Below are 26886 nucleotides of genomic sequence, written 5' to 3' on the forward strand. Positions count from 1 at the left end.
TCCTAACAATTTAGAAGGCATTACTAAGAATGATGTGTGAAGGAGAAAGAAACTTTTCTATCATTACACATTGTATCCACATGTTGAAATAGCACACTGTACCCCATAAATATGTACTGTCTCAATTAAAAATAATAAAAGAGGAGCTTTTTAAAATTACAACTACAAAGAAAAACCATAGAGACAAAACTGAATTATCTTCCCATTTGTTCTACTGAAAACGATATTACAAAATCATTGTTCTTTGAAGAGGCTAACAAAAAGCAAATAGATGAAAGTTGTAGAGCAAATAAGTATATAGAGGTGTGTCATGCAGTTAATTAATAAAAAATGTTGTGTTTCTCTGTCAGCTTTTTGAAACATAATTTGTTTTCTTTTCTCTAAATAAAATTTACTGTTAGACATAATTTTATATTCATAATTTAATTTTTTTTCTTAAAGAAGTCCCTTAAATTTTATAAGTTTCAGGCCCCATAAAATCTGGACATGCCTCTGGCGGCGAGCTACATTGCTTGGAGATAGAACAGAGAAGGGGGCAAGCAAACTGCAGAAGGAGAGACACTGTAAGATTTTAATTCAGATACTTTTCAAACATGAATCCCACTGTACTGCTTATAGCTACACATACAGGTAGACTAGACTACATAGTAGTTACACTCAATTTGTGAGAATAATTGCTCTATATTTTTTAGTTTAAAAATTCTAAATTAAAAATGAAAAACTGTTAACATGTTGATTTTGATGATGGACACATAGATGTTATAGTATCCTCAGTGATATTCTCTCTTTTCAATTTAAGTGGTACAGCTGTAAAGTCACATTCCCTCAGCATTTGGAAGGCAATGTTTGACAGTCTTCAGGTGTCCTGCATTCCCCAGGACATGTGCTCTGCCAGATGCCAGACTTCACAGGTAACCTGCTTTTCTCTCTTTATGCTTGTGGTCCTGTTATTTCACAGCAATCTGTCTGAGTGTGGGCCTGGAGCCCCTCACCATGTTAGGCTTTTGTGAATTTTTAAGCCTGGAGGACTCATGTCCTTCAGCTGTAGGTAATTCTTTTCTATTAATTCTTGGTCTACTTTCCCTGTTCTCTTTGTGGATTTCCTATTTGTCAAATGTTAGACTTCCTATTTTTGTATTACATTTTGTGCAGGTTTTTTTTTTTCCTATTTTATCTTAAAATCCTTTTACTGAAAGCTTTTCATACTTCATTTTTAATTTCCAAGATATTTTCCTGTTTCATAACATTCTGTTTGTAGATGATCTATTCACTCTGAAGATACTCTAGAAGAAACCTAGATGGTGTTAATTATAGCAGTTGTTTCTCTTTTTGTAGATGGAGTAAACACACATACCAATGAGAATTTTTCTTTAAAGAGTTAAAATGTAATGAAGGAATCTATCTATTATAAAGTTGCTTAAGTCTTGAAATATAGGTACGAAAAACATCTAAAGATGCTAAGGTGTATTTTCAAAAACTTGGAAGAGAAACCTGAACACAAACAAAATGGAAAAAGTTTGTTCAAAAAGTTGATAAAACTCTCATATACTATTTTCACCGAAATTTGCAAAAATATTTTGAAAGGTTTCAGTAAAGTAAATGAGAAATTAGAGTCCTGATTTGGATATATATGCAACTTCACACACAGACTGTGGCATAATAAAAAATATATATATTTGGTCTTTGTCCCTAGTTTTTCACACAGAGCTCCTAAAACCCTTGGAATTTCCTGAGTGATAGGAGTGTCTTTTGTCATTCATTAGGAGACCCTTTGGACCAGATCTGAGTTTGTGCTAATGAGGTGACTCTGGCTGAGGCTTCTAATAGCCTCAGGATAGGGGGCTGGTCACCAGAAATACCAAACACTGATTAGAGGGTGGGAACTTTTAGCCTGGTCTTCTGACCTCCAGAAAAATGAAGGGTGCTGGAGATTGAGTTATAAAAACTCTGGAATAATGAGATTTAGAGAGCTTCTAAATTGGAGAACACATCCACATGTTGAAAGGGCGATACATCCCGACTCCACAGGACAGAAGCTCCTGTGCTTGGGACCCTTTCCAACCTTGTAATATGTACGTCTTCATCTGAATGTTCATCTGTATCCTTTATAATAGAACTATAATAGTAAGTATAGCACTTTCCTGAGTTCTGTGAGTTACTGTAGTGAATTATTGAACCCAAGGAGAGCATCATGGGAACCCCTGAATTTACAGTTGGTTGGGCAGAAGTGTGGGTATCCTGTGCACCCCATTTGCAGATGGCATCTGAAGTGGGGGCAGCCTTGTGAGATTGTGGGGTCAGTGCTAACTCTGGGACGTAGTGTCAGGACTGCATTGAATTGTTGGACATCCATTTGGTGTCAGAGAATTAGAGAATTGGTCTGGAAAAATGACACATATTTGGTGTCAGAAGACACCACACAACACACAGACTTATTTGCTATTTGTAGTAATATACCCTACAAACAAAAATTTTGATAAATCTATTTTATACAACTTCCATCCAAAAAGAAAAAAGAAAAGAATTGCTGCATTATTGAGTATACCCCTGACATGAGAGAACTTCCATTTTGACTAGCTGTCAATGAGTATTAAATCCTCCCTTTACAGTTTTACACATCTGATGATTGGAAGATTTTTCTACAGACTAACTTTAGGCTCCATTATTGTGAACCTTTGTTTCTTCTTGTTGTGCTGGGCACCATAGGATGCATTCATATTGAATACTGACAAACATTGATGGCTCTGCACCATCATGTCACAGTGCTGGTTCTGTTGGTACGGTGGGCAGTAAGAATACTCCTGGAATGGCTAGTATTAACTATATGTGAAAGTAATAGTGAGGTATATATCTTAGTCCATTTTGTGTTGCTATAACAGAATACCATAGACTGGGCAATTTCTAAAGGAAAGAATTTATTTGGTTCTGGAGGCTGGGAAGAAGTCCAAGGGCATGGCACTGGTATCTGCTTGGCATCTGGTGAGGGCCTTCTTGCCATGTCATCATAAAAGGTAGAAGAGTGAGCAAGCAAGAGGGGCACAAACTCATTTTAATAATAAGCCCACTCTTGAAATAACTACCCCACTCACATGATAACTACATTAATCTATTAATATTTATGAGGGTGGAGCCTTCATGACTCAATCATCTCTTAATGGTCCTACCTCTTAATACTGTCATAATGGCAATTAAATTTCAACAGGAGTTTCAGAGGGGACATTCAAACCATAGTAATATCCAATTAGACCCAACCTAAAGATATCCTCAACTTTCCCTTAGGTGAGTCCCAGAAATGTCTGTAGCCATTCCACTGTCACCCTACAGGGAGTAATTGCAGTGGAAAGAAAAAGTGGTCTTAATTGATTGTGATAAGACAGTTTTACCTTTGCAAAATTTCAAAAACATATGGCCATGCAAGCACAGTGCTACAGCTCTCCCAGTGTAGGAAGGAGCCTGCTGAGTGAGGGGTGGAGGTGATGCTTCAACTTCATGAGCTTCAGAGTAACTCAGAAGGGAGGTGTCAGTGTCAGATTGCTCTGGTTTTAAGGCCAGCTCCAGCACTTAATAACTGCAGGGCCTTTGGTAAATTACTGTAAGATGGAGTTTAAGAATTATTTTATTGGGTTATTGTAAGGATTGTATAAGATAATACTTGTAAAGCAGTTAGAATAGTGCCTCACATAGTAAACACTTAATGAACACTTTCTTCCTAGCAGAGCTTATCCAGTCTCATGGTTTTGAATACTGTCTAAATGCTAATGACTCCAAAACTGAGCAAGTGTGTCTAGACCTAGACTATCTCTGAAGGATCTTCAAGAAACTAATAATAATGTCTGCTGCCCATTTATCTTTTACTACTTTTTGAAATTCATACTGTATATTATAATTTTAAAATGCCATTAAAAAGTAAGTAGTCTTGAAACACTTGTGTACTGCTGGTGGAAATGTAAAATGGTGCAGCCCCTATGAAAAAAAGTATGGTGGTTCCTCAAAAAATTAAAAATAGACTTACCACTTCCACTTCTGGGTATATACTGTACCAAAAAGAACTGCAAGCAGGGCCTTGAACTTTTACATTCTGAATTTGGGATAAAGAAATAACTTATGAGCCTACAAGATTGTCCAGTTATTAAAATAGAATTAACTCTACTCAGAATTTCTAGAAAAGATAGATCTTGGCTGCTTGACAGATTGCATTGTCAAATAATTTTTTTCTATCTGTTGAAATTTTGAGAAGCCATAGGGAAGGCATGTTCTATAATTTACCTCATAGGAGACCACCTAGGGAAAAATCAGTGATAGGTATCATTTACTTTGTTCCAGGCATGCTATCATCTCATGTAATCTTCAAAATATCTGTTTGTGGTAGTGGGTATTTGCTTCATTTAAATACAAGGAGACTGAAAGAGAAAGAAGTGTCTTGCCCTAAGTCACACAGCTAGGATATAGACCAAATCACTTTGATTCCAAAGTCTGTGTCTTTGATTGTATCATATTACCTACTGTTTAAGAACAATTTCCATACACCATACTGATAAACAATAAATTTTCCCATTTTTCTTGTTCCCACATATAAATATACAGGTGTTTGTATCATTGGATTTGCATTTATTATTTCCATGATGGCAAATATGTACTTGCATGCAATTTTGAATTATAAACAATGCCTTATAAAATTAACAATGACCTAGTAATTTATAGCATTCATATTGAGAGTGTGTTGCCAGTGGTTTAAACAGCACCCCTTCACATAAATCAGGCAGTCACATACATCACCACAGAAGTATGACCACAAAAACAAAAGTTAGAGAGATAATATTTACACTGACTTCAGCAATGGGGGTATGGCAGAGTCGTAACTGAATCACAATTTATACATGTCTTAAAATCAGTTATTTGCAAATTATAGGACAAAAATGCTGCTGCTGAAAATATATGTCACTACATGTTCTGATACTTAACAACCTAAACCAAAAAGGGGAAGCTAAACTAATAGTAATTTAAAATTAAAGAGGAAGAATAGCATCAATTGAAAAATCATGACAAAGTCAGGACAACACCAAGGATTTGATGCTCTGATGCTCAACAGAGAGTCCATTCCCTAACATAATGATATTCCAGCTATCTGTGTGAGGACAGGAGCAGTGGAAGGCAAACTGGGGTTGCCAAGATTGGCTTGGCAGCCAGACTTTAGTGAAATATTGAAAATTTATGGTCTTTAATAAACTCTAGTAACAGCTCAATTTTTGTTTATAAATATCACATTTATAATGGATAATTCATTTAGATTTCTTTCTAGCAGAGCTTATCCAGTCTCATGGTTTTGAATACTGTCTATCTGCTAATGACTCCATAGTTGAGCATATGTGTCCAGATCTAGTCTATGTCTGAAGGATCTTCAAGAAACTAATAATAATGTCTGCCACCCATTTATCCTTTACTACTTTTTGAAATTAGTATTGTATACTCTGTTGCCCAGGAGTACAGTGGCTATTCAGATTCGCAGGCATGATCAGCATGGGAATTTTGATCTGCTCTATTTCTGACCTCAGCAGGTTCACACCCCCTCAGACATCTTGGCAGTCCCCCGCTCCGGGGAGGTTACCATACTGATGCTGAACTTAGTGGGGACACCCCTTTGGCATAGCACATTATAGCCCAGACTCCTGGGAAGTCCTCCAGCCTCAGCCAGGTAGCTAGGATTGTTCTGTTTTTGTACACATCTTTAAACTGATGGGCAAATTACAGCAAAAAGTTCAGAGCTCAAATGGTCAATCTGCCACTGTAGAGTTAAAATTTAGAGTCTGTTAAACTCTTTATTTTCTTTTCTTCCTTCTTTGAAACTGCAATTGCTGTTACTGGTGTTGAGATAAAGCTCACTGTCTTTGATATCACTAATTCAAGGTTACTTGGATCAGCCAGTTCTAACAGCAATATAAGCATTAAAAACTCATTTGAAACTGAAGGAAAAAATGTAAAAGAAGCCCTCCAATGTAATTCCTATCCCATCTCTCCTCTGGCTTTTAAGACTGTCTGATTTCAGCCACTCCCTCTTAATGACCCTCAACTGGACTCTCAGGTAGGGGCAACTCTACCACCATAAGTGAGCAGGAAGCAGTTACAGTAGAACAGACCATTGTCCAAACACCCCAGTTTTGAATCCATTGATAAGAATATCAATTTGAACCAAAGATGGGGGAATGAAAGGACAGCATTGCTAAGAAACAATCTAACAGAGAAAAATAAACTATCTAATAGAAAAAAAGAGTAAGATCACAGCACACAACTGCCCTTTGATTAACCACCTGTGCTCTAACTTCTCATTTATAAAAGTTTCACAGCACTTGAAAAGAACTGAGCAGATAGAAGAAGCATTATGCTTCCCCAACTCCTGCCAGACCACATTTCAAAGACCCTGATAAAGTCAGTCTCACAGAAAAGAGAGAGAGAGGAAAAAAAAAGAAAAACAAACACAGCAACAATAACTATTCTTTTTTTCTTATCCCTTTACCCTCAATAAAACCCCCAAACCCCTTAGCCTAAAGCCAGCACTTCTCCTTTCTTTCTTTTGTGCTGTGCCCTTCCCTCGAGGAAGTAAAATAAACTCTCTTTCTTTAAAACTATTTTAATCTTTGTGTTGAGAATTCTTTCTCATCCCAAGATATAAGTTCCCACCCTAACACCCACTTATCACGTTTTTTAGTGTTGTCAAAGAAGAATATTCACACTTATCTGAAAGAGAAATTAAAATACTCCTCCCTTTTCCAACCACACATAAGAACTTTTTCATTATACTTTCAACCCAAAGAACATATTGCAAGACATTGAATGCAGAAGCAGGTATAAGAATCCAGCTGTGTTCTGTTAATCTAGATAGTAAGGAGATTACAAAAATATGCTATTCTTCTCAATATTTTTTGTTTTAGAAAATAGTTATTTTTTGTAAAATATGCTAATTATGTTAACATACAAAGGGTTTATTAAGGTTATTTCATTTTATTTATTTATTTATTTATTTTGAGGAAGGGTTCCACTCTGTTGCCCAGGCTGGAGTACAGTGGCATGATCATAGTTCACTGTAATATTAAGGTTATTTTACAATAAGTTAATAAATACTTTAAATGTTTTCAGTTTTAATTTCAAATATAGTTAATGTTGTTTGTTATAACTCACAAAAACAATGTTCTTTGAGGTTCTCAATAATTTTTAGAAATATAAAAAGGTCCTGAGGCCAAATAGTTTGAGAACTGTTGTCCTGCCTTGCACTTGAACTGCCCCCATCCTATCTAGGACAAGTGGCCTCCAGCACATGCTTTAACACTTCACGGTTTGAGGAGATCACCACCTCTTGGAGCAGCTGGTTTTATCTTTGGACTACTCTTCCTGCTATGAAGTTCTGGCAATGAGTCAAAAATCTGTCTTGTAGAGGCTCCCACTGATTGGTCTTAAACCCATTCCCTTGGTTTTACACATTGCACTTTGGAACCCTCTTGCATATCTGGAAGACAGTCATCAATTGCCCTTTGTGGTGGCCCCAGACAGAATCAGCCTTTCCTTTGGGTGACTAAAGTGCATATGCATTTTTTCTGAGTCAGTCAGTCATTTGTAGGAAGCATTGCCAAGCCAGATAACTCACAGCTGCTTTTCCGGGAACCAAAAGATTATCTCCAGCCCTTCTCACCAAAATTGAGAAACTCATATTATTGTTGTTGTTTTTCCCAACAAGTTAATTTTTTCCATTATAAATCAAACATACTTATTAAGGAAAATAAGGAAATGTAAAAAGAAAAGAACCTTGAAAAGAAAAATTGGTCACAATTAGCCCTGACTTTCTCATCTTGGCATCTCTCCCTTTCAGGCTTGCCCTGAATGCCATTCTTTTCATAGAGTTCCTACAAGCAGATGTGTGCGCTATGACAGCCTCGCTGGGTCTCTGGGGTTGACAGGGCACCTGCCGCTTGGTGGAGCAGGACAGCTGTTGGTCAGCCTGCAGCTCTTGAAGGGCAGCTGAGGTGGGGCACTTAGAGGGAACAGAGAGCTCCTAAGAAGGAACCCAATACTTCTGCCATCTGAAGACACTTTAGGCCAGATCTCTTCCAGCTCTTTGGGGTCGGAGGGGACACCCTACTATAGCAATGATTGGTAAATTTCTTTCTGCATTTCTTTTTTTATAAAATATGAGTTTCCTCCAGTAATTCTACTTCTGAGAATCTATCCTAAGGAAATGAGAGACGTAGACAGCATTATGTGTCTATCATTATTCATAAAACTTGGAAGAAAACTAGATGTCCAACAATAAAGGTTTAGCTTTAAAAACTATCTGTATGATTGTATATTTTGTGCTGGTTAAAAACAATAGACATAAAGTCTTTTTAATGACATGGGAAAATTCTCAACATTGAGTGCTAATTGCCTTGTATATGCCTGGCATATATGTAGTTTCTAAATAAATGTTTGTTGATTGAAAACTGAAAAAAAGTAGGATAAGAAACTTTGCATACAGTACATTGTATGCGTACTATCTCAATTATATAAATATTTTTGTGACAAAGTGAAAAAAAGGTCATTTTAATGTTGGCACCAATATATGTCATAAGGAGAAAACTGTCTTTGTGAAAACACTTTGAAATGCCCAGCAGGCACAGATGACAGCAGATGCCCAGCTCAGAGGAGGGGAAGCTGCTTTGCCTGAAGCAGAGAGAGGAATTTGGTTTATTGCTTCTGAAAAGGAGAGGGAAGGAAGAAGGTATTAGGTGCTCACAATTGCAAATGACAAAAATTTAACTCAATCTGGCTAAAGGGGAAAAAAAAAAAAAAAGCCAGGTATCTAGGTAGACATATTTGGATTCAGGGACTCAGACTTTTTCATTCGTGTTTGAGTCTTCCCCTTCATCTCAATTCTGTTCTCCTTTGTCGTGATTCACTCCCAAGTGGGCTCTTCACATGTGGGGGCAAAGATGGCCACAAGCAATGCTGATCTTCCTACCGCTCAGTGACTCCAGGGGCAAGAGTCCTCCAGTCACCAAAAGTTCCTACATGCCTGCCCCTGAGCAGCAGTGCGGCCAGGGGGATGGAATGCACCGATGATCTGGGTGCGGTCACTTGTTTGGATCACTGGGACAGTGTGGGATAAGCCCTGCTCAAGTCAGTTAGGAGAAGGGCTAAGGATGGTTCCCCAAAGGACAGCCATTGCTTATTAACCCAGAAGAGGAGCCAAATTCAATGAATGTGGGGCAGGCACAGAGAAGGATGCCCACCGAAGGGAGCAGAGAGAAGAGAGAAGGGGGAAGAAAGAGAGGAGTCAGCAAGATGGAGTGTTTGGGTCCAGGTGGGTTGAAGGGCTAGGAAAGCTCTCTGGTGGTGGGTTGTTGTCCTTCCATTTTGAATGGTTTGCTTTGCTGCAATGTGGAACTTTTCTGTATTTGCCCTTCATCCTTCACATAGCCAGCTAATTCTACTAACCTCAAAACTGCTCTATGTAAGTGGCTTTCTGGTGGAAATTGGAGGGGTTAAGTTTTGACTCTGGATCCACACACTGCAGAACAGAGGATGATGTGGGGAGCCAGAAGCCCAGACGCCAGGTGGCTGTGGTAACAGAAGGCCCCTGGGGAAGAATCAAAATCTTGAGGAGGGCTTTGGATTTCCACGAGATGTGGAATTGGAGAGAGGAGGAATCCCAGTCAATTATATCTCCATCTTTAAGGGCAGGAGGGCCCCCAGCTGATTCTGAGTTAAATGTACTCATCTTTGCTATAGGAATCCTGGGCTTGTGGGTTTTCACCTCTATGAACTGATTATAACTAATTTTTCCAAGTGAGCAAACTTTTTCCATTCACGTATGGTCAGGGCTTGCTATCTCACACGTTTGTTCAGAGGCCTTCCAGCCACTTTCAGAGGCAGGTGTAGAAGCAGAGAATGGAAGTGTTGGCTGATGTAGGATGGTGGATTTGTCAGGTGAGTGCAAGAGAAGGTGAAGGGGGTGAGACATTTAACCAGACTATATCCATAATGTTCTGTAGGAGCCAAAATGCCAGAAAGTCTACTGTTGTGTGTGTGTGTGTGTGTGTGTGTGTGGTGGCAGCACAAACCAACTCAGTGTTTAAGGGAGCAGTATGGACCCAGAGCCCACATCAGCTCACATACATAACTTAACATTCCCTGACTGTTGGGACAGACAGACATGTAAACAACTGATTAAGATTCAAAGTGTAATAAAGGTATATCCAAACTATTACCGGAATACCTAAGACATAGTAACTAATGAATCTACAGTTGAGGAATGCAGAGTGGGCAGAAAAGGCTTCCCAGAGGTGGGATCATGTGTTGGATCTAGAAGGATGAGTAGGAACTATACAGTGAAGAACAAAAAGGAAGAAATTCATTCTAGGATGAGGGAGCAGCTTGAGGAAGGACACTTCTAAAATGGTATGAATAAAATGACCATTGTGTAAAAAATATTTATATTTATTTACATATACACATGTAGAAGAGATTAAACATTAAAATGTTAGCAATAAGGCAGATGTGGTGGCACATGCCTATAGTCCCAACTACTAGAGAGGCTGAGTCAGGAGGATCGCTTGAGCCCAGGAGTTGAAGGTTGCAGTGAGCTATGCTCACACCACTGCACTCTAGCCAGAGTGACAGAGCAAGACTCTGTCTCAGGAAAAAAAAAAGAGAGAGAGAGAGAGTGAGAGAGAGAGAGAGAGAATTGTTTCTTCTACATATAGAGATTGTATTTTTTTTTTTTTTTTTTTTTTGAGATAGAGTCTCGCTCTGTTGTCTGGGTTAGAATGCCATGGCATCAGCCTAACTCACAGCAGCCTCCAACTCCTGGCCTCAAGCAATCCTCCTGCCTCAGCCTCTCAAGTAGCTGGGGCTACAGGCGGGCACCACCACGCCTAGCTAATTTTTTCCATTTTTAGTAGCAATGAGGTCTTGCTCTTGTTCAGGCTGGTCTCGAACTCCTGACCTCAAGCAATCTTCCTGCCTTGGCCTCTCAGAGTGCTAGGATTACAGGCGTGAGCCACTGCGCCTGGCCTATAGATCGTATTTTGTATTGTGGGTAGCAATTAAAAAAAAAAATGAAACAGTCTTAGGAGACACCTAAGAATTAAGTATTCTTGCCATTATGCAGCTTAATATTCTAGTAAAAAACAATACAAAACGCTTAGATACAACAGTGTGAGCACTATTGCAAAGTCAGAATATGCAAAATAACATAGGATAGTAGGACTAAGTAAGAATGAGAGAACAAAGCAAGGGAGAGAAACTTTTGTTCTCTCCATACTGACGTACTGAACAGTTTTGCCCTTTGGAATAGAACAGAACTGACCCCCTACACGTTGCAGACTTGGCTGGATTCTTGGCTCAAGCAGCTGAATCGAATGCATCACATGATAGAAATGTACCGCACACACACAACCTCAGAGCCCAGCACTGCTCTCCCGGAGTCCCTCTCCTAGGCCCAGCTATGCCCCTTGTAAATGAATTAATGTCTTTAAAAGCAGATGGTATGTGCACTTTGAGTGAGTTATTTCCTTCTGGGTCTCAGTTTCCTCATCTGTAAAATGAGGCTTCCCTATAGGGCTTTTGGGAGAATCAAGTGTGAAGAAGAAAGAGAAAATGTTTTGTGAGTTGTTCAGGGCTATATAGACCTATGTAAAAATTATTATTTCAAATGTGAATTGTCATTGATTATTATTGTTCTTTGGACAGTAAATCTTTTGAGAGCAAGGATCTTCATCTCCGTAACTCTATCACCTATCACTGTGGCCAGCCTACAGACTCATCTCCATGGGAGATAAGGACCTGGGAATTGGATTGGTCTAACCTGAATCAGATGCACACCGCTGGTCCATTCAGCTGGAAGTCTGGGACCTTGTGTTATTTAAACCTTAGCCATTCTAGGGGCTATGATCAAGCCAAGTTCTGTAGAAGGATATACAGAAAGCGAGGCAATAATGGACATATCTACTTTACCAAATTCTCATCTCCACCAATTGCCTTAACCCCTTCAATTCCATTCTTAGGACCTTATAGTCACTTCTCATTACTCACACATTAGCATCTCCCATACGGTTAGACGCGCAATAGCATTTTTTAATGCTTTATTGTGGTATAGTTTACATACCAGAAAATTCACCCAACTTAAGAGTACAGTGATTTTTAGTAAATGTATACAATTGTGTAACCATCACTGTGATGCAGTTTTAGAACATTTGCAACATCCCAAAAAGTTCCCTTGTGCCTATTTGTAGTCAATCACTGCTCCCATCCCCAAACAATTGATCTGCTTTCTGTTTTTATAGATTTTCATTTTAAAAATCTTATATAAATAGAGTCATTCATTATGCAGCACAGTAGAGTTTTGATAAATGCTCATCAGTGGACTGATAATAAAATATTTACCAGAGCCCTATAATCCTCTTCATTTTCTCATCCTATTTCCAAGCACTGCTATTCCCTTTTTATTACTATTATTATTTTTATCAACAGCATTTCCAGAAGCAGAGCACTGCTATTCCTTTTAAGTGACCTACTCTGAGTTTTATTTCTGTCCCTGGATCACTAAGATGCCATTATCTGATGTGGTTGTTTCAACTAGCTGGCTGGAGCTTCAGGTCATAGGTAATATTTCCCATGTTCTCCATTCTTTTAGGGCACAGAGAGTACTATTAATTAATTACAATTAGTCATCATAGTAGGGCAAAGTGCTTAAAAAATAAAGCAAATATTTAATAAAAATCCTAGAAATGGAATTTATACTCCTCAAAACTAAAACAAAAAACTAGCCAAAAAAACCCTAAGACCCAAATATATGATATTAATTTAGATTAGACAAAGTCAAAGGGAGAAATTATAATTGGAAGAGACTACTTGGGGATTAATCCAAAATGTATCACAGGATGATAGGATGATAAAGATATCAGATATTTGAAAAAGCAATGAATAGGCATGGAAGATGGATTTAATAGTGATGCTTAAAGAGATAACAACTGAGATTCTCTGAAATTGAAGCAAGACAGATTTTTGAATTGAGAGTTCTGAGCAGAATAATAAGAATTAATTCTCACCTATACATATTATACTAGACCTCAAGAATGAAGAAAAACTCTTAAAAATCTATATGAGAGAAAACAGATTAACTATAAAGGAATAATAATTAGAATGATAGCATACTCCTCTTCAGCAAAAATAGAGTCTGGAGTTAATGTAGTAATATAATCAGAGTGTGAGGGAAAACCCATGTTTACCAATCCAGCTAAACATCATTCAAGAGTGAGGAAAGAATAAAATCATTTTCAGATGTGACCAAAAACAAATTAAAAGAAATTCAGGAGGGATGATCAGTGAGTGTTAAAATGTATTGAGGTTTTCATCTTACTTTGGAGGAAGATGGAGACACTAACAATTTATGAAAGTATATAGCTAAATATATATATTTTATTTTAAGGATAATCACTAAAAGAAAAGAAAGACAATTTATATCTTCTAAAGCATCAGAGGGGGAAAAGGGAAGTGAAGAAAATGTTATCAATCCAACAGAATACAGGAAAGGAAAATAGAGTAGCAAAATGATAAAAGGAAAACATATTTAAGACAATAGAAATGAGTGTGAACATAGCTGTAATCATCATTAAACAAGGAACAAATATTTACTGAGTACCTACTAAGTAGAGCAATATTCCAACCTATAGAAATACAGTAGTGAACAAAGCAAACTCCCTGCACTTATGAAGCTTACATTTTAGTGGAGACACATGTTCTAGGGCAGGAAGACACAATGTATCAAAACAGATTAAACTCACCTATAAAAATTCAAAAATTATATTTGGATAAAAATAGAATCTAGCAATGTGCTACTCACAAATGACACAATGTTAAAAGACACAGGTCACCAAATCATGAGCCTAACAACAGAGATTCCACTTATAAAGCAAAAAGAGAGAAATTGACAAATGCATAGTTATATGTGGAGGTTTTATCACCTTTTTATATTATTAAGTTGACAGCTCAGATACAAATTAAACAGAATAGAGACCTGAATGATGTAGTTAATATACTTAATTTAATAGAAATAGAATATTGCAGTGTGAAGACATTCTCTAGTTGAAATGATGGCAACTGGGACACTAGGTTCTCAAGCTTGGTTAGGTCAGTCCCTGAAGGGGCTTCTCACAGAGAAGGTGAACACCTGTGGTACTGATGTGATTGTACTCACCAAGCAGGTGCTGAAGGGCTCCCAGAGCTCTGAGCTGTTAGGTCAAGCTGCTCAAAACATGGTACTACAAGAAGGTGCTATGTTGCACTCAGAAGATAGTTTAAGGAAAATGGCAATAGTAACAAAGTATCTTCAATACCAGCAAGAAGCTATTCAGAAGAATGTTGAACAGTCATCAGATCTATAAGACCAGTTGAGTCTGTTGAAATAAAATGGCATATAAGAGTACAATAGCACTTCTTTGCCTAATGCTGAGGAGGAAATATTTTATACAATCATCATGTTCTGGGTTTAGTTTTCTATTTTCTTCTCCAAAAGTTGTTATCAAAGATTTGTGTTTTGTTTTTTTTTGAAACAGAGTCTTGCTCTGTTGCCCGGGCTAGAGTGAGTGCCGTGGCGTCCTCCTAGCTCACAGCAACCTCAAACTCCTGGGCTCAAGCAATCCTTCTGCCTCAGCCTCCCGAGTAGCTGGGACTACAGGCATGTGCCACCATGCCCGGCTAATTTTTTCTATATATTTTTAGTTGTCCATATAATTTCTTTCTATTTTTAGTAGAGACGGGGTCTTGCTCTCGCTCAGGCTGGTCTCAAACTCCTGAGCTCAAAGGATCCGCCCGCCTCGGCCTCCCAAGTGCTAGGATTACAGGCGTGAGCCACCGCGCCCGGCCCTCAAAGATTTGTGTTGATGTACAGTTTCTCCTGAAAATAAGCTAGGTGGGGGTTGAATTTTGTAACCACTTATTGAATCAGATTACCCATGCTCTTATTGAAGTTTTTAAGTTGTTTTGTTTAATTGCTTAAATTAAAAGACATTAGTTTTTCCTATAGAATTTTAAAATTTATTTAAAATTTTTTTTTTAGAGACGAGGGTCTCGTTCTTGCTCAGGCTGATCTCAAACTCCTGAGCTCAAGTGATCCTCCTGCCTCAGCCTCCCAGAGTCTGGGATTACAGGTGTGAGCCACTGCCCCCAGCCTAGAATATTTTAGATGGGATCTTGCTATGCTGTCTAGGCTGATCTGGAACTCCTGTCCTCAAGCAATCCTCCTGCTTCAGCCTACCTAGTAGCTGGGATTATAGGTGCCAGCCACAACACCCATCTCTAGAACTTTTAATATGTCAAAAGCCTTATTGTCTAAATTGCAACACTTAAGCAAATACTAAGTATCAAAAATGGAGCTACTGTGAACACATGAAAACGATTAATATACTTTTTAAAGACTTTAAAAATTTTAGTAATTCATTTAGGAAATATTTTAATTTCATGGTCACAGAATGGTGATAGGTAATACCTGGTTGTTTTCTTTTCAGAAGTTTGGTAATTCTGTGACCATAAATATGCTGCAGGAATTTAACTCTTATTTATATCAATTAGCCTATGGGAAAATTGGTTTCATTATACATTGTTTTGTCTAAAGTTGCAGTTTCCAAGAACCTATCAATGACATTAAGTGAGGACTTACTGTATACAAGTATCCTATGACCCGTCTACTCCACTTCTAGCCTATTTCTGATTTGAGCTGCAGCTGTGGTGGACAGTTCTAACTCTCCTTATGCTGCTAGCATTTACTAGCATAGAGCAGTCACCCTTGATTGGAGATTGTGTTAGGTTCCTATGGCCGCTGTAACAAATCATCACACGTGCAGTGGCATAAAACAATGCACATTTATTATTTTACAATTCTGTAGTTCAGAAGTCCTAAATGAATGTCAGTTGGCTTAGACTAAGGCATCATCAGGACTCTGTTCCTTTCTGGAGGCTCCAAGGGAGAATTCATTTTCTTGCCTTTTCCATCTTCTTGAGTCTGCTTTCAAAATCCTTGAGGGGAGAGTAAAATTCATGGAAGGAGTTTCTATCTCAAAATCCCTAATTTAATGACATATGCAAAGTCTTTTTTGTCACAGAAGGTAACATTTTCATGGCTCCTAGGGATTAGAATGTGAGCATTTTGAGTGACCCATTATTCTGCCTAACAGAGAGCATGCAAAAACAGTCTAGATTAGAATCAATTTATTAGGTTATGACCTAAGGTTAAGTAACTTAATCAATAAGATGGAGAGGGAGACTAACAATAATATCTATGTTAATGGGGTGTTAGAGTTTTAAAGGAGATAGTGTTTGTAAAGTGCTCAGAACAGTACCTGGCACATTAAGCACAATATGAGCATTTATTCATTACATTTTACAACATATTGATTCCTACTATATGTCAAACGCTGTTCTAGGTGCTAGGGATATGGACAGGACTATGACTTGGTCTCAAAGAACTCAAGGAGTCAGAGATACAAATGCAGTTACTACACAGTATACTACATGCCATAAAAGGGATGAAAATACTATAGGATTACAGCATTGTTAAGGCTCGGGGAAACTTTAGAATTATGAGTCAAATGAATAAATAAGCGTGACATTTGAGCTTGGCTTTGTAGAATGAGTAAGTGTTGGCCAGTCAGATAAGGAAAGAAGGGCTCAGAGACACGAAGAATGTGTGTTAAAAGAAGGTTAAGTATTAATAGTATTTCAGTGTGGCTGGAGCAAAAGATATATGGTGTGCGATGAAGCTAGAAAAGCTAATGTAAACATCCAGGTTGTGAAGTGCCAAGTTAAGGAGTTTGGACTTTATCCTGAAAGCAATAAAATCCTTTCAGAGTGTTTAAACACGGAAGGACATCATCAGATTTGTGCTTTTAAAAGGCTACTCTGGTGATCGGTGAGAAAAATAGATTGGATTTGAAGAGACTAACGGTTGCTCAAGTTGTTCAGGTGGTGGTAGCGGATGAAGACACTGGCAAGGACTTGAGAGATATTTAGGATAATCTACAAGACTTGGTGAGCAATTTGATATGCATGTTGAGAGAGGAGTGGGATATATGTCTAGTTTCAGGGCTTCGGGGACTGGTGAATTATGGTCTATTCAACTGAGACCAGGAAGAAACGTAAAAGAGTAGCAATTTTGGAGGGAAATGATAATAGTAATAGCCAACATTCTAAAGGTCTTAATACGTGTTAAATTGTAGTTATTATTATGGTAAAACTGAGGCTTACAGAGACCAAGTTAAGAATACACAGGTACTACTTATTACTGACAAATTATGGCTTAGAAAAGTTAAGGTCCTATTACTAACATTTGTACAGCTAGGATTTGAAGCAAGGCAATTGGATTCCAGACCCTTAGCCACTAATGCTGTCTCAGTTTTGGACATGTTGAATCTGAGGTACAGCGGGGCATCCAAGTAGTGCTGTTCGGGAGATACTGGGAAATACACAATCTGAGCTCAGGGGAAAGATTGGGGTGGAAAGTAGCCTCCAGGGTAGGAGAAAAAAGGGAAAGGGAGCCCATTTTCTCCTGCCAGTTCACAATAGTTCAAATTTCTCCGTTACCATTTCTTTGTCCACCTCCCACCCAAGTTCCCACACACAAAAAACAAACAATAATAGATGTCTGGCTCTAAAATCACACGAGATCAGATAGTTTTCAAATTCAGCCCTTGTCTATAAGCTAATAGATGCAGTGGTGCTTTGTAACCCGAGAAGGATCCCAAGCCGATAGCGTTAGCTTTCTTTTACAATCTTGACTACACCACGAGCCCTCCTAGAAATCATTCCACAACATGAATGCCCTGTCAAAGCAGCCTGCAACCGCAGACTGCAGGCCTAGAAAAGACGCGGACGCAATGACGTCGCGTGGCAGCCGGGTGTTCCCCAGCCTTTGGCGTCACGCGCCGATGACGTCATCCCAGGCGTTCGCTTTCTCCCAGGCCTGGGTTGGACTCGTGCACTTGGGTCTGTCCAGCTCTCCCCGCCCCCTCCCACCTGCGGGAGGCGGGGCGGGCACAGCTCCGCCGGCGCCGCAGCCTCGCGGGGGAGGGGCAAGGGCAGGGGCAGGGGGAGGAGGAGGAGGTGGCCGGCCGCTGTGTACAATAGCTCGGCTGCGGGCTGGGGAGGCGGCCCTGCCGCTGCTGCAGCTGGAGCTGAAGGTGCCGGCTGCACAGTAGACGCCCCCTCCGGCTTCCCCCACACACTCCCTCCCTCACAGGCTCGGCCGTCCTACTCCACAGACGCTTACGTCTCAGACTCTTAGCCCCTTTTTCTTGGAGCCCCGCGCTCTCAAGATCCCCAGCGACGTCGGTCTCCGCATCGACTTCCCACCTCCTCCCTCAGAGGCCATCCGAGCGGCTCCCATCCCCGCCCCTTCAGCCCAGCGATCTTGCCCCCGCGTCTCCTAGTTCCCTCCCGCCCACCTCGCCGTCCCTTCCCTCACTGATGTCCCTGTCCTGAGGGGATCCCCGGCGCGAGCGGCGTGGGGGAGGCGCGGCCGGCGGCGGCAGGAGGGCGTACGTGAAGCGGCCGCTCGCGCGCACTCGGGCGCTCACTCCCGGCTGGGCCGCCGCCACCCGGTGGAGGAGGAGGAGGAGGAGGAGCTGAGCGGAGCTGAGCGAGCGCGGAAGGTGAGTGCCGGCCTCCCGCCCGGTACCCCTGGCGTCTCGGGCTGCCCCGGCTGGGGCGCGGGGCTGGGCTGCAGGGGCAGTGGAGCGGGGTGGGGTGGAGGCCTGGGCCCATTCATTTGCCCCGGTGGGGCCAGGCACCCGGGCGGGCGGGGGCTCCAGGTAAGGTGAGGCGGGCGCCGCCCCGCGAGGCTAGTCGCTCCAGTCGGGCCAACAAAGGCCCCCTGTGCGCGCACCGGCGCGATCGCGGGTCTCAGGCGCCGGGGGACTCTGGGGACCCGGGAGAGGTCAGGGACGAGAGAGGGGCTGGGCTGGGGCCGGGGGCCCAGACAGGTCCTGGTCCGGGACCGACTCCCTAGCGAACTTTGCGGTCCTCCGGTGCTAACCCTGGCCTGCTACGATGAAGCCCAGCAAAGCGGCTCCCAAGTTCATTCTGCGTGGAAAAATTACCCCGTCCAGGGTTGGGGAATCACCTTTAGGGTTCAACTCCTTGAAAAATAAAGATTGGTCGTACTTGACTTATGCAGCCCCTCCCCCATCCCGGGAATATTCCATGACTTGGGAAGTTAAAAACAAATGGGCAAAGAATAATTATAGTTATTTTATGTTCATTATTCCATTTCAAAAGGCATTATTATATTCTTGAATATTTTAACAGTAAACATTATTGGGAGTGTTTTGGAAGAATGCTTGAGAAGTACTGGGTGTTCGTTGGTGGCGTGAGCAAAGTCCTTGTTTGTTAAACCCCTTGGATAACTGTTTTACACTTTAAGTTTTGTGAACAGCGAAGAGAAGGGTTACCAATAAAAATTCAAATTCATTAGTCTTACCTTTAAGAATTGTTCCTGAGGAAAATCTTTGATTTTGCCTCCTATATTTTTGGGTTCTCTCTCAACTCTGTCCGGAGAAAACAGGAGTCATCAGTACAGAGATGCCTCATCTCTCTTACCTTGTGGCTTCACCTACTTCCTGTGTCACCTTGAGCAAGTTACTTCCAACCTTAAAAGTTCCAGAAGTTTGCCTTCATGCTGCATAAACTGGGCAGGTAGCAAGCACCTACTTAGTTTTCAAGAGTCTGGTGAAGAATCCTCCCCACTGTGAACCTTTTGCTGACATCCATCCCATTGCTCCTCTCAGGCTGAACTGATTTCTTCCCGAGGCCCAGGTGGAATTTCTACTACAATGCTTGTAAACCTTTTCCTATTTGGAAAATTCTAAATCAGGTGCATATGAAACGTACCCCCCTTCAACAAGAAACTGCCTCTTAAAAAGGGTTTTGAGGGGCCAGGCGTGGTGGCTCAAGCCTGTAATCCTAGCACTCCGGGAGGCTGAGGCAGGAGGATCACTTGAGGTCAGGAGTTCGAGACCAGCCTGAGCAAGAACAAGACCCCCGTCTCTACTAAAAATAGAAAGAAATTAGCTGAACAACTAAAAATATATAGAAAAAATTAGCCGGGCATGGAGGCGCATGCCGGTAGTCCCAGGCAGAAGGATCGCTTGAACCCAGGAGTTGGAAGTTGCTGTGAGCTAGGCTGATGCCACAGCACTCTAGCCTGGGCAACAGAGTGAGACTCTGTCTCCAAAAAAAAAAAAAAAAAGAATGATATTCCCTGTCTTCAGAGAGCTCAAAGTCTAATGGGTGAGGGAGACAAGTAAACAAGGAAGGCCTGACCTAATGTCTGGGGGACTCCAGTTGTACAGGGAGTAGTATACAATAATTGAGGCTACTGGACCTGTTTTACAAGTCTTGTCCTGGCCAAAGTGAGTCCTGCAGGGAAGGTGACCTGCCTCTCGTCTGTAAGAGGGCACTTGATAAAAAGCTTGTTCAGTTCAATTAAGTATATATTTACTGAGCACATGTTTTGCGGCCTTTTGCTGGGCTTCAAGAAAGCAGTGCCTCAAAGGAAGGCAGTGTGCATCCGGAGGGATTTTTGTAAAACAAAATCTGATCACGTCAGTGTCCCCTACCCCTGACTCTTCATTGTCTAAAGATAAATTGCAGACTCCTGAATAAGAAACTCTCAGAGATAGACCACTGCCTACCTTTGCAAGCTTACTTTGTATACTTCTGCCACTCTCTCATCTCTGCATTGGCATGTGCTATTTTCTTCCTGGGATTCCTGCCTCTTACCCCTTACCTGCCTGTGGAGATGGCCTTGTTGGACCTCTGGGCAGCAGTCCCTTGGTCTCTTCTCCTTTCTCCCCATAGAATGAGTTACTCTTACACCCTCTGGTTCATATACATATTGTTCTTTTATAGCCCTCTATAGCACTCTATTGTAATTCTTTGAGCTTCTGCCTGTCTTTTTCCATCAGCCCATCAATTTCTTGAATCTGTTTAGTTTTAGTGCCTAACAAAGTTCCTGGCACTGAATAAGTCTTTGTATGAATGAATGTATGAATGAAGAAGCAAGTCAATGCCTATGAAATAAGGTTTACCTAATCCTTTGGGTTAGAACAATTAGTTCTCAAAGTGTGGTCCCTGGACCAACAGCATCAGCATAATCTGCAAACTTGATAACGAATTAGTGGATCCCATCTGAGATCTACAAATGAAAAACTCTGGGCTTAGGGCCCCAAAACCTCTGCTTTCATAAGCCCTCCAAGTTATTTTGATGCTTGCTAAGTTTTGAGATTAAAAGGTTAAAAGATCTGCTCTTGATAAAATCAGAACCGTGCTAGCTTCTTCTCTCCCTTGTTTTTCTTCCACAGTGCTTTAAGCCTGAAATGCCATTGTCTGTCTCTTGCCACTAGAATGAAAGCTTCCTAAGAGCAAGAAGTTTTGTCTGTTTTGTCCATTGCTTTAATCTCGGTGCCTACGGTAGTGACTGCATATAGCAGGCACTCAGATATTTGTTTAATGAGTGATATAAGATGATTTAGTCCTATTTACTACTATACTGGAGTTTTATTCAAGAATAGTTCCCAGAATGAAGAGGAACCACACTCCAATATGCAGAGCCAATGGGATCCTAACATTTTTTTAGGTTTTAGGAGATTTATTTTAGGTTGAGCTTTTGCCCATTCACAGCTATCTTTCTCCAACCAAAGCCTTCAGAATTTTTTAGCAGAGTTTTGTTTGTTTGTTTGTTTTAGCCATGACCTGAAAACTTCTGTTGCAATACCCTAGGCCAGGATTGTTTCTTGGGAATTTGCAACTTGGTTTTGCAAGTCTAAATAAGTACCCTGACTTTTGAGTCTTTTAACTTGAAACTGTCTCTTCCGGGTCTCCTGTGGTTTTTGTCTTTCTCTAGTGATACTTACAGCCATACAAGGGCCTGTTTGACTCCACACAAAGGTTTTTTTTTCCTTATGAAGCTCTTAAAATGCTTTGTTTCTTTCACTTTCTCATTAGCCCTAAGCTACCATGCCTCGTTTTCTTCTTTCCTAACTTCCCTCTGGGAGAGTTGCTTCATTTATTTATCCATTTACTTATAAACAGTTACTGAGTCCTTCTCCACTATGTGCCAGACCCTGTGCTGGGGCTCGATGTTCATCTATACAATGGTGCAGTCCAAGTCTTTAAGGAACTAAAGATAATACAACATAGTGTAAGTGTTGAAATGAAGAGAGAAAGTAGAGGAACTTAAAACACTGGTTTATGATCATAAAGGTGGGAGAAAGCTGCCTTTCTAATTTTTTCCCTCAATTTAGTAATAGTTTGTCAAACAAACATCATTTTGGTAGGCAGACTTGTAAAAAATTTTTTAGAAGTCATTGGCTTTATTGGGGAAAACTAAAACAAAAATCATGGTAGAATCAGCAGTTGCTGATTGGAAACAATTCTCAATTCTGTTGTTGCTAGTTTTAATGAATTTTCCAACCCCCCTCCCTTTTTTAATCTTTCTAAATAATAACCAGAAAGTAGGAGAGCAATATTTTTTTTAGTAAAGAGAGAAGTTTAAGATTATCAAAAGAATACACCTCACTATAATTTATTGTCTATTTTCAAAAAGCTAAAAGAGAGGATTTTCAATGTTCATGACAAAAGAAATGATAAATGTTTGATGTGATGGATGTGCTAATTATCCTGTTTTGATATTATACATTGTTTATAAGTATCAAACTATCACTCTAAATCCTATAAATATGCATAATTATTACATGTTCAACTAAAAATAAAAAGGAAAAATGCATTGATTCAAAATTAATAGTTGGTACTTTCAAACTTAAAAATACAAAATTTAAAAACATTCCCCCATCTGCTCCTCTAGGTCTTTTCTCTGCCCATCATAAAAAAAAAAAAAAAAAGAATACATCTCTTTATAGATGTTATTTTAATTCCTAAGGGGTAATGTAATTGAGGTGGGGGGGGAAATGAAACCCTGGGAATGTAAGGAGAACTTCATTTAGTCTCTGTTACTGCATGAATTTGTGGAAGTAATTTTTATCTCTGTGCCTTTCATCCCAACTGTAAAATGGAGTAGCAATAGTTGCTATGACTAGCTTACAGGGTCATGAAGCAATTAAATAAAATATTGACTATAAAGAAACATTTGAAAAATATAGTTTGTTAGCTAGTTGTTAGGTGGGGTAAACTGATTAACAATGGCTTAAATTATTGAATACCTATTCTGTGCTAGGCACTATATGAGGTATTTAACATGTTTTCTCCAGCCCTCAGTATACCTACGTAAGATGATTGCTAGTATCTCTATTTCATATGTAGGGAAGCTGAGGCTTATATTGGTAAAGGGAACTTGTTTAAGATTTTGCTTCATGTAAGTGGCAGACCTTAATTCCAGTCCGTATCTGCCTGACTCCAGCAGCTATGTGCTATCTTCAGTACCCAGGCTGCTTTTAATTTTTCTGCATAGAGGATATAGGAATATTTTGCAAATAAATACCATTACTGTGAGAGTTAAAATTTATTTTCACTTAGTCTGTTCTTAGTCTGTTCTTTTTTGAAAGATTGGTGAAGACAGATTTGCATTCATTTACATTTATCCTTCGTAAGGTAGGTAAAGGAATAACATCTTTCTTGGTGTTATTTTGTTCATTCTTCACAACTGCCATGTGGGATAGGTATTCCCATTTTATGAGTTAGGAGGCTGAGGATCATAGAAATCTTGGCTTTCTCAAAGGCACATCATTAGCAAATGCCTGAATATTGGTTTAAAACCACATTTTAAAATTCTAAATGTAGTACTTGACTTTTGCCACTATATCATACTGCCTTTTAAGCTTTTGCAAACTAAACTTTGGGGCACTAGGAATATTCTTTTAGATTGCTTCCTAATCCCTTCAGCCTCTTCTCCCTAAGAAAACCCTGACTGAAGTACACAGTTTGAGTTAGAAAAAAATAATTGCTGATAAAACCCTGTGTCAGATGCCCATGATATTGCAGACTTAGAAGATAATACTTTACTGAAGCTGCAAGATCAGGCTTTATCCAGTACAGTATTTTGAAACCCCTGTGCCTCAACATTCGTTTTCCTTTGCTCTAATAAATTTATTAACATAATGTACTACATTTTTCTGCCCTTGTTTTAAGACTTTTCTCTCATGAATAATTTACTCCTCTCTCCCATCCTTTTAGTTTTTGAGGTAGGGGAAATCATTTATGTGCTAGGATCCTCCCAAAATCCCCTTTGGAGGAAGAGTAAAGTAGTAAGTCTAGAAATAATATGATTTTGTGTGGTATTGATTAATTCTCTAGACTTGATCTAAGTCTTAGTTATAAAAAGTCCATTGTGTTTTGGCTTTCATTGCTGGAGTAAGGGCTGGTAATTTGCATGTAGCATTGGTAAATCCACTCTTGTTTATGGGACTGCTTTCTTTTACGTTTCTACTTCCAGTCCTCTCCAACATTCCTTTCCCTTTCAGACTGTGTAGGTACCAATGGAGGCTGGCAAGAACATTTTTCTCCTTTATAGAATCTGCCTTTTGAATCTTCGAGGATGATAAATGACAATGACAATATATGCGTGGCTTCCACCCTCATCTGCCTGCCCATATCTTCAAGGCCCAGCTTTCCTTATTCCCTCCTTGATTCCCACAAGGCTGGGATTGATGTCTTTCTCATTTGAGCACATGTCCTCAGAGTACTTTGTGTATTATTGCAGTATTATCTGTCACTTTCTAGAGAAGGAGATAGGTATAAAGGGAAGAGCACAAAATTTTAACTTAGGCAAAGAGCTACTTGGACACTTATTTAAATCTCCATTTCTTCATTTGGAAGAAATAATACCTAACTCACAGAGTTGTGAAGGTTAATAGTATATGTGAAAATGAATTGTAAGATGATAAGCTATATAGATGTTAGGTAGAATAGTTGTAATTTTATGACTACAATTATATATAGCAGTGATTTTAATTTGGCTATGCACTTGAACTATTTGTGAAGATTTATAAAAATACAGTTGCCTGGGCTCTATCTCAAGTCTACTTAATTGAAATCTCTTGGCATCTCTGTTTTTGAAGGTTTACAGGTGATTCTGATGTGCAACCAAAGTTGAGAAGCACTGCCTTATATTATAATATTTTGCAAAAATATCTTACGTAGATGTTATATGAAAACTAATTTTTTAAATGTTTTTTATTGCCATTAAAGTTCATTCATTTGCTAAACACATATTAATGTTAAGTATCAGGCATTGTCATGGGCTCTGAAGAAACAGATGAATCATACCCAAACCCTAAACTTGAGTTTGTAGTTTCCTGGAGAAACAGACATGTATGTGGACAATTACACAATATTGAGACAAAAATGACACACAGAGATATGTGTAGGTGCTATGTGAACACAGGAAGGGCATCTACTCCACTTAAAATAGAGGTGGACCGGCAAGCCTTCTTAAAGGAAGTGACACCTAAGACGGGTTTTGAAAGATGAGCAGGGGTTAACCAAGAGCAATGGGGGAGGGATGGGAAGTGAGGGAGATGCTGGAGAGAGCACTGTGAGAGTGGAAGATTTGAGAGCCTGTTTGGGGAGCCCTGAGTAGTTTAGTGTGCTTAGAAGACAGGGTTTAAGGTGGGGAGGTATGAGAGCAGAGAGGGAGGCAGGGCCCAGATGAGGGCCTTTTGTATAGTGTACAAAGTACTTTCTCTAATCTTATCTCACTTTCTTCTTTAGATAGTCTCCTGGGTTAGCTAGGACAGGTGTTGTTTTATCTTCATTTTATAGAAGAAAACGCAAAGAGGTTAATTGAATTGCTGAGACTCTACAACACAGCTAAGATTTAAAGCCAGCTTCTTCTGACTTTTTAGCTCATGCTTCTATTATACCATAACCGTCTTATACCTTTATAGTATTGTAAGGATCAGGTAAGCTCCATGGATGTGTGCACAGCAGCTTGTAAGCTGCTAGATTGATAAGAGATGGGAGATTGCAGTAAAGTGACCTCTAAAGGTGTTTTTTAGCTCTGAGGTTGTGTGGATATTTTGTAGGATTCTCCTTAATCTCTGAGCTCTCTTTTTTCCTGGAGTTGGTAACCAACATCCGGCAAGCTAAAATATTGTCAGACTCTTCCAATTTGAGTGTCTTTATGCAAGCCCCTTAGTTTATTTTAAAAATACATTTATATTTCTTTTATTATGAAAATAATACATTTTTCCTATAGAAAATTTGGAGAACACAGAATAAAAATTATCAAAAAAATCATCAGAATTTTATCATAGAAAGATAGCCAATAATAGCATTTCATCTATTTCCTTCTAATCATTTAAAAAAATGAGTTTGGGGTGGTGATCTTCCTCTTTTCCAGCTATCTTCTTTCCCCAACTTCATTATACCTTGGGGATAAATGAGATCAGGAACAAATCAACATCGTCAGCTTCATTAACAGCTGACCTTTTACTGAGTACTTTTCACAGTGCCAAGCATTTCACATTCGATTTTTCATTTAATCCTCAAAATAATCCTATAAGAGGTACTGTTTTATACTTATTTTGCAAATAAGGAAATTTAGGATCAGAGATATCAAGCTGTGATTTGAAGACATTTTTATGATTATTACTGTGTAACCACAGCAAGTCTCTTAACCATCCAGAGCCTCAGTTTTCCTTAGCTGTCATATAGATGTGTTGAATTTGGTGCCAATTTCCCAACTCAGATATTTTGAGTGATTCTTAATTTTCTATTCTCCTCCTCCCTGCGCTCCCTCACCCTTTCCCTTAATACACTAGGACATGCTCCATGAGTGTTTCAATATGGAAACAATTCTCAGTGGACTACAGGAGCAAAATTTGTATTCTAGGTTGAGGGATGGGTGAAGAG

The 26886-nt window shown here is 39.6% G+C and overlaps 1 protein-coding gene across 1 annotated transcript; it reads left to right on the forward strand.

Moving 5' to 3' along the window:
- Positions 1 to 14117: 14117 nt before the first annotated feature.
- On the forward strand, positions 14118 to 14411 carry LOC138383977 (BLOC-1-related complex subunit 7-like). Its single transcript, XM_069469204.1, has one exon. It carries the CDS (start codon positions 14118 to 14120, stop codon positions 14409 to 14411), a length of 294 nt encoding a protein of 97 aa, XP_069325305.1.
- The last annotated feature ends 12475 nt before the right edge of the window (positions 14412 to 26886 follow it).

This window comes from Eulemur rufifrons, chromosome 6 (genome assembly GCF_041146395.1).
Source record: "Eulemur rufifrons isolate Redbay chromosome 6, OSU_ERuf_1, whole genome shotgun sequence".
NCBI lineage: Eukaryota > Metazoa > Chordata > Mammalia > Primates > Lemuridae > Eulemur > Eulemur rufifrons.

Bases quoted from the DNA above. Each gene is read 5' to 3' on its own strand.
- LOC138383977 (XM_069469204.1), top strand. From the start codon at position 14,118: ATGATGGCAACTGGGACACTAGGTTCTCAAGCTTGGTTAGGTCAGTCC.